Genomic DNA, 16,628 nt, shown 5'->3' with positions numbered 1-16,628 from the left:
TCTTGTCGTTTATAAACCTAATAGCCCTTTGTGAATAAAATCATTTGCAAAAAAATGTTTTACTGGCCCCTTTCAGATTTTTATTGAATTTTACAGTGATCACTTTCCTGATAAGCCCCACCCTTCTAGACAATTCAAAAGCACAATCAGTGCCACTCACTTCAGACAATATTGGTGTCTCGTTCTTAGAATTCAAACTGATGTTCACACACAGGTTTCTCAAAAGAAAAAATATATATAGGTGTTAGGTTTGTGGTTACTCATGATTCAAATTTAGAGAATTCTTACAGGATTAAAAATAAGGCACAAATTCATAGAAATTGCTATGATTGCCTTTCGCTAGCATCCCAGGAAATCTTTTAGGGATTTTCCTGAACCCTGGGACCCAAGCCTTATATAGAGACCATAGAGGCCATAGAGTTCAACCCTTTTACACGGGAGCCTTGAGGGAAATCAGTTGATTCATGAAGGACAGACAGAAAGAAGCCCAGGGCAGCTGATTCACAGCTAGGGTTCTCCACCCTGCCTGCCTCCCAATGCCCAGGAAAATAACACAGACGTGGAACCTCTTCTGTGGCTTTTCCTGATAGGCGCAGATGAGACGAGACAGACCCAAGAGTGTCCGGGCTTTGGGGTTTTTTGACTTTTGAAATAACAGGCCTGTCTGTGAGGTACAGTTGACGGTCCAAAACCCCATAGCCTTGTTAGCCAGTCCCAAAACAATGGAGAAAAGTGTTTCCATGAGTAATATTTGTAACTAAGTTTCATGTTTATGGAAAGGGCAGTCCATGAAAAGTTACTATCTTAAGACTTTCTCAAAGTTCCCTTTTGTCTGTGTTTCCCGTGCTTTGCATAAAGAAGTCAGACACTTGGTCCTGTCTTGTAGCAGGATTCCTACACAAAGAGTCGTGACACCGAGGCATTTTTAATTTCCAGGAAGCAACTTTATTGGCGCCGGCACCACTCAGTTGGGTTCGTACCCAAAGAACTGAGCACTGAATGTCACGTGGCATAGCTTTTTATACATTTTCTATTTCTTTGTCTCCCATATATGGTAACACACATAAACATGCAGTTTGAGTAAGTAGTCTCAGTTTACAAGGTCATGAGGGATGTCACGTTGGCGCACAGCCAGGTTACCTTGAAGTTTTCTTTCCCTTTTTTTTTCTCCTTAGGGTGGGGACCCTACCACAGTCTGACAGTCTGAGGATAGCTTGACTTGCCAATTCAGGCAGATTCATGAGAGGGTCCTCAGAGGAGATTCTGAAATTCTGAGAATGGTGGGGAGGAGAATAAGTCCATCTTTATGAAGGGACATTTCGGTTGGGGTTCTGATGAGCCAAGGTCAAGGATGGGAGGGTTTCTGTCACTCAACGTGTGACAGCTTTGCTCAGCTGCCTCAAATTGGGTCCCCAAGCCTGCTTTGCACCCCAAGCCAAGGGAGAGGTGGAGCTTGCTGGGCAGGGCGATGAACGGGTCAGGGGCAGCAAGCAAGTCTAAACAGCACAGGATCCCCTGTGCTTAGGCGGGTGCTTCAGTTGTTCTCCCTTCGTTCCTTCTCACTTCTACTCCACTGAGAATACCGATGGAGTGGTAGGCATGTTTCAAGTCAGTTTCCTCAATGACGTGGGGCTGACCCAAACAGGATGATTCACAGACTGTGGCTAGTTAGCTCCGATACTGACAAGAACACAATACTGAAAAACCTGAAACTGAGACTTGATCCCAACCACATCCATTATTTCACTCTTTTACTCATTCACATTCTTACCACCAAACATTCTGAATGCCTACCAAACACCAGCCACTATAAAAGGCGCTGGGGATACAATGATCAATAAAACAATTAAGGCTCTTGGTTTGATAGGAAGGATACAGTAGGCCACCTCTAACCCTGAAGCCCCTTCAAATGCGTGCATTTGACCATAGGGAAGCTGAGTAAGCATAACTGAAAACCTACCCTCAGTTTAGCAAAACAACTGAAGCTGATTTCCTAATGATGATGATTAAATGCTAGGAATTTTCTGATTCTGCCACATGAACCCACTTGAACCTTTGTTACTAGACCAGAGGTTCCACATACTTTGGTATATGTCAGAATCATCTGGAGAGCTAATAAACCATGTAGAGACCCATACACTGAAGCAGGACAGGAGCCAGGCCTTTGCACTGTCACCAAGTTTCCCAGGTGATTCTGATGCCACCAAAACTGGAGAACCACCACCATGGCTATGAGCCACTTCTGTGAAGTTGCAGAGATCTCACACAGCATCTGGAGTGGGTCCTCCATTAAGGACAAAAGTAGACAAAGCCCTCATCCCTGTCCAAAATATACCTAAGGACACAGTGCGCCGGCTCCCTCCACAGTGTGGTACCCTTGCCATTCATGGTTTAGAGTGCACTTTTGCATCAAGGAAATAAACCAGACAGTAAAATAATCAATCACACCCTTTGGAACTCTCTGTGCTCTCAAAATTTGCCACAAATGGAATCAATTCTTCCTTGACCTAGCAGAGCAAGTAGTTTTCCTTAGACCTGATAGAGCACCCTTTTGGTGTAGAAGCCAGTATTGAGTAGACAATGGTAAAAGTTCTTGTGTTTTTCCACCTATAGATGCAAGCATCTAAAACTTACCCCATAAGAAGCACTCTTTGAAAGAAAATATCCAAAAACTCCTTAATTCTGGGAAAATAAATATTCCCTTGATAGAATCTCTTCTTATGCCACCAGCATTTCTCTTAATAACCATAAGGGGCACTCCTGAATGACTTCATCCTGACATCTATCCCGTCTCTGGTGAAAACGGTGCCAATTTTTTTTTCGTTGTTACCAAGGGAGATCTAAACTCTAATCATAGCCCACCTGATACAGGCCCTGGTAATAACAATCATCTTCTGGAAGGAGTCTTCATTTAGCGAGTGTAACTGGTCAGCAAGAGAGTGGTAACAAGCCTGGGTCAGAGACAGAGCAGCACAGGGCAAGTGTGGGGGGCAGAAGGGGATCTGGGGAACGGAGTTGCTAGCGACTGGGACTCATAGTGTTTGCCATGTCAAGCCTTGTGTTTCTCTCTGCTACACTGGTGTTTTTTTCTCCCCAGCTGAAGACTTGAATAAATATTTTGATTTTCTGTTATTGCCGACGATTACTGCATCTTCTTATTTAACTTATGTCTTCTTTCCAAGCGAGAATATCCAGGTTTCGGTTGGATCTATTTTAAGGTGAATTAATTAACCAGCATAATAATACATTCATATGTTTCTTTTTTAATTATTATTTTTTTTTACTCTAAAATAGTTACAGAACACATGGCATGGAATCCCTAGTAAACCACGCTGTCTTTTGGATGTGTTTGTGTGTGTGTTTTCGTTCTTCCCTGATAGGGGAACCTGCCCCCAGACTACAGAATCAGCCTGATTGACATCGGCCTGGTGATAGAGTACCTGATGGGCGGGGCTTACCGCTGCAATTACACGCGCAAGCGCTTCAGGACGCTCTACCACAATCTCTTTGGCCCCAAGAGGGTGAGTTTTGCAGCAAGTTCCCTTCTCTGAAGTCCTAGGAGGATTAGGGCGCGACACATTTGGGATATATTTGGGATATAGATTATCTCAAGGAGGATCTCAGATAAGAAGGCAACTGGCCCACCCACCCACCTCTTCTTCCCTCTGCCATCAAATCCTTAAAAAAAGTGGGGGAGGGAGGTAGTGTATCAGTTGATACACTCCTTTCTCTTCCCCACTAGGTCCAATTAAAATAAGAAACTGGCAACTGGGAGTGAGCCTTAATGATCAGGGAATAATAATGAAAGTCAAATTAATCTTATCTACCTCAGAAGTTTTCAAGGTTTTTGGTCTTGGGATCTATTTATACCTTTGAAAATTATTGAGGACCCCGAAAAGCTGTTATATATGGGAGTCCTAGCTATGGGTATTATCATGTTAGAAAGTAAACACTTAAAAATATGTATTCATTAATAGTGAATATTAATTCATTTTAAGTTAACCATAAGAAGCCCATTACACATTAACGTAAATAACATGTTCATGAAAAATAACTATTTTCATGATAAGAGTAGCATTGTACATTTTTTGGATATTTCTGTAATATCTGGCTTAATAGAAGACAGCTAGATTCTCACATCTACCTTTACATTCAGTCTGTTGCCAGACGTTTTGGTTGAAATATACAAAAAAATCTGACTTCATACAAATATATGACAAATATGACAAATATATACACATATAGAGAGAGAGAGAGTGAAAAGGAGCATTTTAATAATCTTTATAGATAATTATATTCTTTTTTGAAGCTACATACATCAAAACTCAACAAGTGGCAGTTTCTTTTTTTTTTTTATGTTTATTTACTTTGGAGAGAGGGGAAAGAGACAGAGCTCAAGCAGGGGAGGGGCAGAGAGAGAGGAAGACACAGCATCTGAAGCAGGCTCTAGGCTCTGAGTTGTCAGCACAGACCCTGACTCTGGGCTCAAACTCACAAACCATTAGATCATGACCTGACCTGAGGTCAGATGCTTAACCGTCTGAGCCATCCAGATGCCCCACAAGGGGCTGTTTCTTTTTCTTTTTTTTAATATTTTTATTTATTTCTAGGAGAGAGAGAGAGAGAGCATGAGCAGGGGAGGGTCAGAGAGAGAGGGAGATACAGACTCTGAAATTGGCTCCAGGCTCTGAGCTGGCAGTCAGCACAGAGCCCGACGCGGGGCTCGAACCCACGAACCGTGAGATCATGACCTAAGTGAAAGTCAGACGCTTAACCGACTAAGCCACCCAGGCCCCCCTACAAGGGGCTGTTTCTTAAAGATTAATTGCAATACAAAATCTGAAATAGCTTCAATGAACTTTTATACTCTGTTACTTTAAAATCCATTGGTTGATCTTACACTTTGTATGGATCTTGTAACATCAAGGATTGGTCATTGTAAAATATTGATTTGTTGAGTCATGCAGATCTTCTCCCTGTTGACACATTTCATCAAACAGTTTCAAAAACTCGCATTCATTAATATCATCTCCAATCTCATCAGAAAAGTCTTTAACTTCTGAAAAACTGTCAAGGTCATCAGAAAAGTCTTTAACTTCTGAAAAACTGTCAAGGTCATGGGGGAAAGGATATACAAGGTTTCAAAAATTCTCACTTTTTTTCTAATTTCTGCTTGGAAAATTTTGAATTTTGCCATTGGCAATAAATACCATCAGTTGCTTTCCTTGAAATGTCAGCCCCACTTTGGCCACTTCCAAAAATATCCAAAAATATCCGCCACGTATCCAAGACTAAGAAACATAGTTTGTCTGCCAGTCATTCCTTCAAGCAGATAGTCCATGAAACAATGTGGCCACAAGCCAAGTAACTGCATGTTTGTCCTCAGGACAACCCAGCAGAGCTCAGTATGTGACGGGAGTGCTTCACCCGTACTTGCCATTTCATCCCTCAAAACACCGAAAAGATATTTCTTTAGTATCGAGGTTAGAGATTTAATAAAGCTAATATTTTTTTAGGTCTCATCAAGGACTTCTTAAGAAAAAACTGGATGTTTGTTTTTAACCTTCAAGTGCATAACAGTGAATCTAATGACCACTCGTAAAGTTCGGCGCCACTGCCTTTATTCCTATGAAAGCGCCCGACAGTTTTATTCTCCATTCTTTTGCGCCGTCGTTGCAAATGTTAGCACAGTGTCAAAGACAAATACCATGTTAGTATTATTGGGAAAACATCTTTGACTCCCCAGAGACCCAGAAAGTATCACATGGTTCCTGGGCCACATTTGGAGAGCTGTTACTCTAGCTGGTGGTTGGCATGATTTTTATTTTTAATAAAGCTTATCTTCTCCTTTTGAAAGTATTTTGTGGTGCTATGCGGCCACTTTCAACACACCAAGAAGTATAAATAGGAAAGAAAAGAATCACCCAAATTTCAAAGCGGTTGTCACTTTGGAAGCTAAGCGGAAAGAAAGGGAGAGAGGCAAGGTTCAAGCTATTCCTACTTAAGTGGTCAAATAAAATTTTGAGGAATAGTAGGTGCTGTACCCTGACTGTTGACTCAAACAACTTTCAGGAAAGCACTCAACCATTCTGTAACACTTAAAACACAGAATGGGAATTCCTGACCCCTGAGATGTAATTTTGTGCCTTCACTCGTTAGATATAAATCAAGTTCCATAATCTGCTGATTTGCCTTCTCTCTCTGTCTTGGCCTGTGGCTATTTTGCACATTCCCAGTACGACCAATGATGCTACTATATGTGCTGACAGCTTTCCATGCCATAGAGCAACTTTGGCTGCCATCAGCACATGCCCTTGTGACATGCACCCTTGTTTCATTGGGCAGCTGCATAGAGAGGTAGTTGACATGAAGCCTCTGAACATATATTCTGAGTAATGTTCCAAGTCTCTAGGTAATAGAGGTCTTTCAGAGGTTTGAGAAACAACTCACGGTTTGACTGAACACTTCATGGCTCACCCAAATGTCTGAGATCATGGAGATGTCAGCCAAATAGGATGGTTCTAGGAAGATAGAAGAAATGTTGACCCATAGAAGAGATTATAAATCTGGAGGCTCTACCCTCGGGCAATACCACTGTGCCTTTCTAGATTTCTAATTTTCTGTGATTCACTAAAATCACTAAATCCCTAATTCTCCTAGAATTTCTATAAATAGGTTCCTCTTGTAGCATTTTTATTTTTTTAGTGAAATGAATAAATGCTATATGGTACCATATAGAGTTGTTCTATTACCTGGTTAAGATATAATAGGATTCTTTTCTTACCTCTATAAAGAAAGATCTAACTTTATGTATAACATTTTTTTAAACAGCCCAAAGCCTTGAAACTACTGGGAATGGAGGTGAGTATTTGCCCAAATTATTAATGTCAATTATTTATATATATTCATTATTCATTAATATATTCATGAATAGTCATTCATATATTCTTTATATATATTCATTCATATATATCCATTCATATACTATATATATACATATATATAAATAATTGACATATATATACTCATTCAATTGGTAAGGCTTAGCACATGATTCTAAAATAAGAAGTGAACTTCTTCCCAGTGTTGAGAGGGCAAGTCACATAGCTTTCAAAATTCCACCCTGAGGTTACATTAGCAAGAAAATAAATCGTATTTGAAATACTAACTCGAAAACCAAAGAAGCATATAAATTCCAGTAAGTGAAATCTATTCAAGGGTGTTTACAAATGGCAACCGATCTAGAGGCCAGAAATACTTCACAAATGCACCTAAGAGGTATGTAGAAACTCAAGACAGATTATCTGTTTCCCAGCTTTTGTTCCTGTGGGTATTGTTGCTTTTGCACCTGCAAGTATAGGATGTCCTTGTCCTTTCAGAGAAAAGGGTAGTGCTCTCCATCATGAGACACAAATAACCTTATGTGTAGAAAAAAAAATGGACGAAAGTAAAGGAAGGAAGGAAGGGGGGAAGGGAGGGAGAGAGGGAGGAAGGGAAATTGCAAAAAGCCATTGAAAAATACTTTTTAAAAATTGAAGTATAACGCTGATCTTATGCACTTATGATAACTTGTTTTAAAGTTAGGCATGAGTGCTTCTGGGAAAGGTGCTGGGATAGGCTAGTTCCTTCTGTATCAATCCCAGAGCAGGGTCCATAGTAGATATACAGCAAATAACTATTTGATATATTTAGTTGACTCATCTCTCACTCCACCCCTGTTTTTTCCCTAAAATGACAGGATGATGTTCCCTTGAGGCGAGGAAGAAAGACAACCAAGAAGCGAGAAGAAGAGGTGGACATTGACCTGGATGACCCTGAAATCAACCACTTCCCTTTCCCTTTCCACGAGCTGATGGTGTGGGCCGTCCTGATGAAGAGGCAGAAGATGGCCCTATTCTTCTGGCAGCATGGCGAGGAGGCCATGGCCAAGGCCCTGGTGGCCTGTAAGCTCTGCAAAGCCATGGCTCACGAGGCGTCTGAGAATGACATGGTCGACGACATCTCTCAGGAGCTGAACCACAACTCCAGGTGGGCCAGCCCAGCAAATGGGGTGATCAGGAGGGGAGAGAAGAGGAGGCAGACTCCAAATATCAGAGGGTCTGAGTTACTCAAACCATTCTGTGGAGGTAGGGTCGTCTCAGTGGTACACACAGAGGGTGGACACCAATAGTTAACATATATGGCACACAGTGCTAGATACAGTCCTCATGGACATGTAGATTTTATTTCAGCCTCTCAACTGCCTCAAAAGTTTGTCCTTGTATTATGCATATTTTATATTAAAATTTTTTTTTCAATGTTTATTTATTTTGAGAGAGAGAGAGACAGAGCACGAACAGGGGAGGGGCAGAGAGAAAGGGAGACGCAGAATCTGAAGCAGGCTCTAGGCTCTGGGCTGTCAGCTCAGAGCCCAACGTGGGGCTTGAACTCACGAACCACGAGATCATGACTTGAGCCGAAGTTGGACACTTAAACAACTAAGCCACCCAGGCGCCCCTATTATTTATATTTTAAAGCTGAAGAAAGTGAGACTCAGAGGATTTAATTAAGTTGTTTAGGATCACAAGCTTGTGTGATTGATAAGGTTCAGCTATGAACTGAGGTCTATCACATTTGTGAAGACCTACCACACTCTAATCGTTGATTTTTTTTTTTTTTTTTTGGTCTGCCTCCCTCATCTGTAGCCTTGAACTGGGGACCTTGAGTACCAGGAACGTGTCCTGTTTGGCTTACACCCCCAGTTCTAAACACAGTATCTAGCACACGGTAGATGCTTAATGGATGTTGGCTAAATGAATGAATGAACAGACTAGATCCTGTAAGCAACAACGAGGCCGCACAGTTGACCACCTTTTGTGGCTTGGCCAGTGGGTCCCCACTTTCATCATCCGAGGCCCCAAGATGGCCAAAGGACAACCCCCCACGTTGTCTTTCAGGGACTTTGGCCAGCTGGCAGTGGAGCTTCTGGACCAATCTTACAAGCAGGACGAACAGCTGGCCATGAAGCTGCTGACCTATGAGCTGAAGAACTGGAGCAACGCCACGTGCCTGCAGCTTGCTGTGGCCGCCAAGCACCGCGACTTCATCGCACACACGTGCAGCCAGATGTTGCTCACTGACATGTGGATGGGCCGGCTCCGGATGCGCAAGAACTCAGGCCTCAAGGTCAGCGCGCCCAGAAGGCCCTGTTGGCCTTGAGGACCGGAGGGTCGGTTTGGGGCTTTCCGAACCTATAGAACTGGGCATTTTTTTAATCTCAGGAGGGTGGTTTTGAGCCCCAACTGTGACCCAAAATCTTCAATAGAGTGGGGATTTTTTTCATATAGAGACCACAGCCTACCCCAAATCCTGCTAAATCAGAGCCTCTAGAGATGGTCTGCCTAAACATTAGTATTTTGCAGAAGACCCAAATGTGATGGTCACACACAGGGACCCTAGGAGGTACATTTGCTCTGGCACAAGCCATGCTGCCCCCCGGCCATGCAAACCTCAGTGCCTTGGCCCTCCTTTTTACCTTGTCGTAGAGACGTAGGCTCCTGCCAGCGATGCTTGAGAAACGTTTTAGCCCGAAATAAAAAGGAGATGGATTTATGTGTAAAGGTGTTGCTAGACCATCTTGGTCTGTCCTTAAGTGGCAAAAAACAAGTTGCAGACCAGTTATGTGGAGCCCGAGTCTATGTTGGGTTTTTTTAAGCCTGTACATGCACAGTTATATCTGTATAAATTAATATTTTTTAAGAAACCAGGAAGGATACTCAGCCAGTTGTCTGTAGTGGTTACCGCGGGGGCTGGAAGTACAAGACACAGGAGGATGTGTGGCTTTGCTTCTTTACGTTTTCTTCGGTGTTTTGCAAGGAAGACATTTGACTGGAAGACGCAAAAGAAAGAAAATGGGAGGGAAGAGACTGAAAGGAGTTTTCAAATGCTTTCTCTGTTTAGAGTTTGTGGCTGTTACAGCTGAAGCCAGGCTCATATTTACCCGGGAAATCCCTGGTCTAAGCAACTCTGAGTCAGCCCAAGGCCAAAAGGCCACCGGACTAGAGCAATCAGCTGAGGCCACCTGATGGAAGCGGCTCCCCCCACCACGCTGTCCTCCCTGCAGCTCTGGGCCCCCAGAGTCTCTGAAGGACTCCATGAAGTGGGCCGGGTCATGGGCACTCTATAGCCGCACTGCCAGTGACCGCCAAGCCTGGCTCTCAGCTCCAAGGACAGGGTGTCATGTCCCCTGGAGGCTGCCAGCACGCCACCTGAGCCCTCCCAGGCCTGCGAGGTACCCTGAGTTCAGGGTCACCACCCTCCCCCTTCCCGTGGTGGCTGAGTCCCTGTGAGCATTCAAGCACAGGCTGTCCCTGCCTCGTTACTTGCGGGTCATTTTCACTTACCGTTCAGGATCTCTCTGAGCCCCTCACCTTGGTGCGGTTTCTTCAAGGAGGTTCATAGTCAGGAGCCTTGTAGAATAGAACCAGTTTAGTGATGGAGGGAAGAGGCAGGAGAAGATCTGGGTAAGACAAGTCACATGTGCGATTATCATTCGAATGGAGAATGAGGGGCGCCTGGGTGGCTCAGTCAATTAAGCGTACAACTTCAGCTAAGGGCATGACCTCACAGCTCAGAAGTTCAAGTCCCTCACTGGGCTCTGTGCTCACAGCTCAGAGCCTGGAGCCTGCTTCAGATTCTGTGCCTCCCTCTCTCTCTGACCCTCCCCCACTCGCACTGTGTGTGTGTGTCTCTCTCTCAAAAATAAACATCTAAAAACTGAAAAACAAATGGAGAATGAGATTGCCCTCTCGTGAGAGGGGTCCATGTATTTGTTACCATCACATGGCCTCTGAAGCGTAGTTTATACATGAGAGAAACACAGTGCTTTCCTGCCTGGAGTATTTGTGCAGGCAATTCTCATGGTGAACACAAAGCCCACGAGTATGTGTGTGTGTGTGCACGTGTTTCTGTTGTCTAGTAGCAAGTGCCAGGGGAATACTCTGAAATGAAAACACACTTTCCCACATGGACTTTCTCAAGGTCAATTTGGGATGGCATTTTTTATGGAGATACCCAGATGATGCATAATCAACTCCACTTGACATGTTAGCAAACAAATGCCAGTGGACATATGTTTGAATTGCTTTCACAAAGCCAAGCGCTAATGGCTAAATGAGAGTCTGAATTCTTTCCCATTTTTGCCTTGGGCAGGGCCCCTCACTCTCCTCAGCTTCCCCCATGAGAAGTGAGTGTTAATTGGGTATGTTTGGGCAAGACGCTCCTTTTCTCCAAAAACTATGTGGTGCTAGGCACAGCCATGCATAACAGTTCTCAGATGGACAAGAGTGACCCTCTGAGTGTTAACAGGTGCAGTCCTCACTAAGGGTGCACACACATGTGCAAACAAACATGTGCACTCACACACACACACACATACCACCTTAGGCCCTCTGAGTCTAAGAGAAAAAAAAACACCCTAATCTTAATCCTTTGAATGTGATTATTATTATTATCATTATTATTACTTTAGGTAATTCTGGGAATTCTACTTCCTCCTTCAATTCTCAGCTTGGAGTTCAAGAACAAAGACGACATGCCATATATGTCTCAGGCCCAGGAAATCCACCTTCAAGAGAAGGAGCCAGAAGAGCCAGAGAAGCCCACAAAGGAAAAAGATGAAGAGGACATGGAACTGACAGTAAGGAAAACGATACCATCATTATCCGTGGGAGCAACCCTACCCCCCTCTCCTGTGGGTTCAGCTTAAGACTCAGTAACGCCCGGGGTCACCCTCCGACCAGGCGCTTTCGTTTAAGCATTGAGACCAGGGTATTATAAAAGTGTCTTCTCTCTGCACAGATAACAGAACTATAGAGACTGTGTGTGTGCAAAATCCTTCAGCCAGGGTCACGGGACAACCCAGTGAAACCCAAAAGCCAGGCACCCTCAGTTGTCCAAACCAGCCATGCTTTAAATGGCGGGTGCTGGGGCAGTCTTAGCATATGAAGAAGGCAAAGGAATGTACGACGTGGGGGTAGCCAGCCGGCCGCACTGGGCTGGTGCCTTTCTGGTGATCAGATGCTACACCTTTATCTGTCTTCAGGGTCAGGCTCCCAAATGCAAGACTAATTGAATTTTGAGGTTTGTATGGAAGGCTTTTATTAGCTCTCCTGGTGTAATTATAGAACATGGATGCTTTGTTCTGCAGCGGGAAGGGGCAGCTGGGCATGGGACCGCTTCCCGCAGCCCCGCCTGAGCAGTGTGACCATTACTGGATTGTGTCCAAAGTCTAAAAATGTCACATGCTGTTAAAGAGACAAACAGGGCCTCGGAGCTTTGGAGACATCGAGCGACAGCTCCGTAGGACTTCCCTGATGTCTTCCACCCTCCCCACCACCCTGAGCAATGGCTGTGATGACCCAAAAAACCTGTAAGGAGAGAAAACCAAAATTAGTTTTGCGCAGGTGACAAAAGTCCCTTTGCATTATTATCCTACCAGGACCACCCTGTGAATTGCTTTTCCTCCAGATCAACAGTATTTCCTTCCGAAAGGAAATGGTCCCAATTCCGAGTACAACAGGGTCTATGCATCTGACAATTCTTTTGATTGATTAATTATTCACAGTTTTTGACTCACAGAGTTAAAAGCCAGTGTTTGTTTTCCACTTCAGGATTCTTATAAAAACTAGCACTGGCGTCTGCTTGCCTCTATGACAGGATCAGATGACTGTCTTCTCTAAAGTTCTTACCATAATTTTGGCCTCTGAATCCTTCAGGGTTAGAGAAGGATATTTTAATCATTAGCAGAAACATTAGCAGTAATAATACCAAATCTTTATGAGAGGGGTAAAGAGTGTTCACTCTGGAGTCAGAATCTTGCCCCTACACCTACTCACTATGGGACATTGGACACGGTTTCTTAACCTCTAACATGGGAATAATACCATTGTCTAGCTCACAGGCAGTTTGCAGTTTAAAAAGTGTACATGATTTTTTGTAGACTGGGGCCTGGCACACGGTAAACCTTGTTAAATGTTTGTGAATATTGTTATAATGGTACTAGGTATTTTATGTCCACTTATTCATGGAGTCCTCACAAAAATCCCATGAGATGGGAACTGTTATTATCCCATTTTACAGGTAAGGAAGCTGAGACTCAAAGAAGTTAAGTTACCCAAGGTTACCCAGCTAATTGGTTGCAAGGTCAGGATTAGAAACCAGGCAGAGATCCCCTTGGCTGTGCTTTTAGCCTATAGCCTCAGGGATGCAAAGAATTTCTTCTCAGTCTCAAATGTAGCCATGCACCTGGTTTGGTCTACCTCGTAGCAGAAAGAATTCAAAAATAATGTACAGTGGGGCGCCTGGGTGCCTCAGTTTTTTGAACATCTGACTTCGGCTCAGGTCATGATTTCATGGTTTATGGGTTCGAGCCCCACATCAGGTTCTGTGCTGGCAGCTCAGAGCCTGGAGCCTGTTTCAGATTCTGTGTCTCCCTCTCTCTCTGCCCCTCCCCCACTCATGCTCTGTCTCAAAATAAATAAACTCTAAAAAAAATTATTTTTAAATAATAATGCACGGGCATCCTATGTCCCTTATGACTTGGCCTTGAAGCCTCAAGGCCAAGGACCCTGTGAATGCAGCCAGAGCTGAACCACCATTCTCTCTGAGTGGGTCTCAAGGAGGAAAACAAAGAAGGCAGCTCCCTTCTCCTGCTCCATGTAGAGCTTTGAGAACCTGATCCCTCAAGAAATCACACTAAAGGTTGCATCTGAGACTGAGAGCAAAGTCTGCTTCCCAGAGAATAGACCCTACAGTTGTGTACTGAGAACCCACGTGAAAGACATCACACCAGCAGTACTGCCCGGACTGCATCCTCACAGGCAGAAACAGCTAAAAGGAAAGGAAGAAGGGACTTGTGGACTGGTAAAATTAGGGCCGGACAGCAGATATCTTTAAGGTAGACCCTCTTTTGACCCTAATGACAAATTCTGTCCTTGCGGGAGCTCTTGTGTTTGCTCACCCTGGAGAGGATTGGAGAATGCAGCTTGCTGACACCTCCATTCCTTTCCTGGGAAAGATATTAGAACTTCTGTGTTACACTTACCTATCCTTTCTTGGATGGGTGTGTTTTCCCCTGGCCGCTCCAAAATTACACACAAAATATGAGCCTCAGTTTCACTCTCAGTAGCCTTTAAGTGGCCTAGTTCACGTCAATGGATCTTTCCCAGGCTTGACATCTGTATCCAGCCAGCGAAAAGTCCGAAATCCGTATTGTGTAGTGTTGCCTGTATTTGACCCCATTACATTCTGCGTAAGGAATGTAGTCAAAGGAAATGTTTGACTACTGGGAAGAGAAATCAAGAAAATCAGTGAGTTAAGCCGCTTAGGCTGGAATTAATGAAATTTTGAAAATGCTTTACTTAAACCCACGAAAGAAAAGCTTTTTAAAAATGCATTCACTTGGGAATGTATCTGAATATTGAAGGCAAAGCAGGCTATGTTGTTTCTGTTTTTGTTTTACCTGCATTGCCAGATGAGTGTTTTTGCATTCTGCCTAATAAAGCCCCAACATGTCCACAGACCCAAGGCATTGTCTCAGTCAGCTCTGCTGGGGAAGCCACTATTTCTAGAGGTTATCCCAAGATGTCACTCTCCAAAATGCCTACAACCCTCCAAGCTGCCTTAACTCACATCCTATTATGTCCCCAAATATTATTGTATTATTGAGCAAATAAAGAAGCAGAACAGAAGCAGGGCAATTATGTTACATAAATTATACATTATAGAAGGATGTAACCTCAGAGTTTCTTGAGGTCATTGGTCATTATTGATAGAAGTCAAATGTGCATACCCATCATGGAAACTGACCCAGCTCACCGATCAAAATAAAGGCTGGGAGGCCATTGAATGGGATCTTACCTATTCATTAAGTCAAGGTAATTTTCTAGCCACATAGGCTATAAAGGAATGGAAGTTACCTTGTTACCTTCTCCAGAAATCCTATTGGTTATAGGTTCACCATATGTGATTGTTACATATTTGAGTTAGGTGGATAGTTGAGGCAATAACAAAAGTAGTTGAAACTAATATTTGTATATCTTGAGTAAGGTGGTTTGAAACCAGAATTATCTGCTCTCAAATTCAAGATAAACAAATGACTTCTATAGTTAGATCTCTCAGCTCTAAACCCGTATCCCACCCCTTATTTCTTATCCTAAATCCTTGTCAGTCCCTGAGCAGTTAGAAGGATTTTCCCTGTTCTCACATTTAATAAAAAATCTCATTTCCTAAGGTAGAACTAACCTTGTCTTTAGAATAATACCAAAAGAGGGGCACCTGGGTGGCTCAATCGGTTAACCGTCCGACTTTGGCTCAGATCATGATCTCACGGTTTGTGAGTTCGAGCCTCCCGTTGGGCTCCGTGCTGATAGCTCAGAGCCTGGAGTCTTGTTCAGATTCTGTGTCTCCCCCTCTCTCCCCCCTTTCCCTGCTCATTCTCTTTCTCTCCCTGTTTCTCATTAATAAATTAAAAAATAAATGTTAAACATTTTTTAAAAAAGAATAATACCAGAAGAATTAAAGCCAAGAGACAATGCTGTAATAGAGCCATAACAACGTTTTTCTTTTCTCTGATGAGAAATTCCACACCAGATTATCTTCATCAAGACTATTCAAGAAACTCTCAGTTCACTATAACTAAACACTAGCTAATATACACAAAGCACTTATTAAGTGCCAGATGCTTATTGACTTGTAGACCAAACCTAAAGCAGGTGCTATTATTACCTCCAATTTAAAGATAAAGAAATGAAGATTCAGAGAAGTTAAAAGATTTACCCAAAGTGCCATGGATTCTGAGCATCCAGGAGTTTCAGTCCTCCTTCTGAAAGACCCAAAGTCTGGAACTCTTCACCAGTATGATCTTCAGCCATATTTGACTCATCCCATTACTTACTACCCAGAGAGGCATGCATCTGCCTTTTCTCAAATTCTGCCTTTTTTGTGATGTTTTATTGTCATTTTTGCTGCTGCTGTTGTCATGAGTAAGAAGAAAATAATTCAATTCATAAGGAAGCTTCCAACAGCTTGGAGATGAGGCCCCTCCAGGTGAGGCCTGACTTCTAGTCCCTCCCAGCTGAGTCTCCCACACAGAGGAAGGCAGGGTGCCTAGGGGTCTCCATGAAACTAACACAGGTTTTATGAAGTTTGAGATCAGGGAACTAAGGTTTATGCCTAAGGGTTGAGGAGATGTTTCTAACCTAACTAAGCTCCAAGCACTTCAGATAACTTAACCTCTTGAATACTCATAACCTTTGGGTAAGTTAGATATTACTGGTCTAATGTGTGTGTGTGTGTGTGTGTGTGTGTGTGTGTGTGTGTGTGTGCGCGCTTACTTAAGAGTCATTAGCATGAGTGGAGACAGAATTCAGATCTAGATCTGCCTGTCTCACTACTACAGGGAGAGGGGTGGAAAGAAAAAATAAATTCCTGGTCTTCCGAGGTTATACTCTTTCTCCTTCTCGGAACCCTGAGTATCTTCCATTATGGAAACTTCCAGAGCTCCCATGGTAGAAGAGAAAGGAATGGTCAAGAGACATCGCTGCCTTCCATCCCAGCCAAATAACTTTGATTCTATGTATGATGCAAAG

At 43.3% G+C, this 16,628-nt stretch overlaps 1 protein-coding gene across 1 annotated transcript in view; it reads left to right on the top strand.

Annotated features, from left to right (window-relative positions):
- The window catches only part of LOC120221662 (transient receptor potential cation channel subfamily M member 3), a 129,465-nt gene that overhangs the window by 45,712 nt on the left and 67,125 nt on the right, over positions 1–16,628 (top strand). Inside the window, exons 5-9 of the mRNA XM_039219178.1 lie at positions 3,381–3,521; positions 6,832–6,861; positions 7,739–8,028; positions 8,937–9,165; positions 11,510–11,677. Of these exons, the coding sequence (XP_039075109.1) occupies positions 3,381–3,521; positions 6,832–6,861; positions 7,739–8,028; positions 8,937–9,165; positions 11,510–11,677 (858 nt within the window). The remainder of the gene's footprint in view (positions 1–3,380; positions 3,522–6,831; positions 6,862–7,738; positions 8,029–8,936; positions 9,166–11,509; positions 11,678–16,628) is intronic.

This window comes from Hyaena hyaena, unplaced genomic scaffold (genome assembly GCF_003009895.1).
Source record: "Hyaena hyaena isolate Hyena2069 unplaced genomic scaffold, ASM300989v1 scaffold_799, whole genome shotgun sequence".
Classification (NCBI taxonomy): domain Eukaryota; kingdom Metazoa; phylum Chordata; class Mammalia; order Carnivora; family Hyaenidae; genus Hyaena; species Hyaena hyaena.
This window is presented reverse-complemented; position numbering and strand designations above follow the sequence as displayed.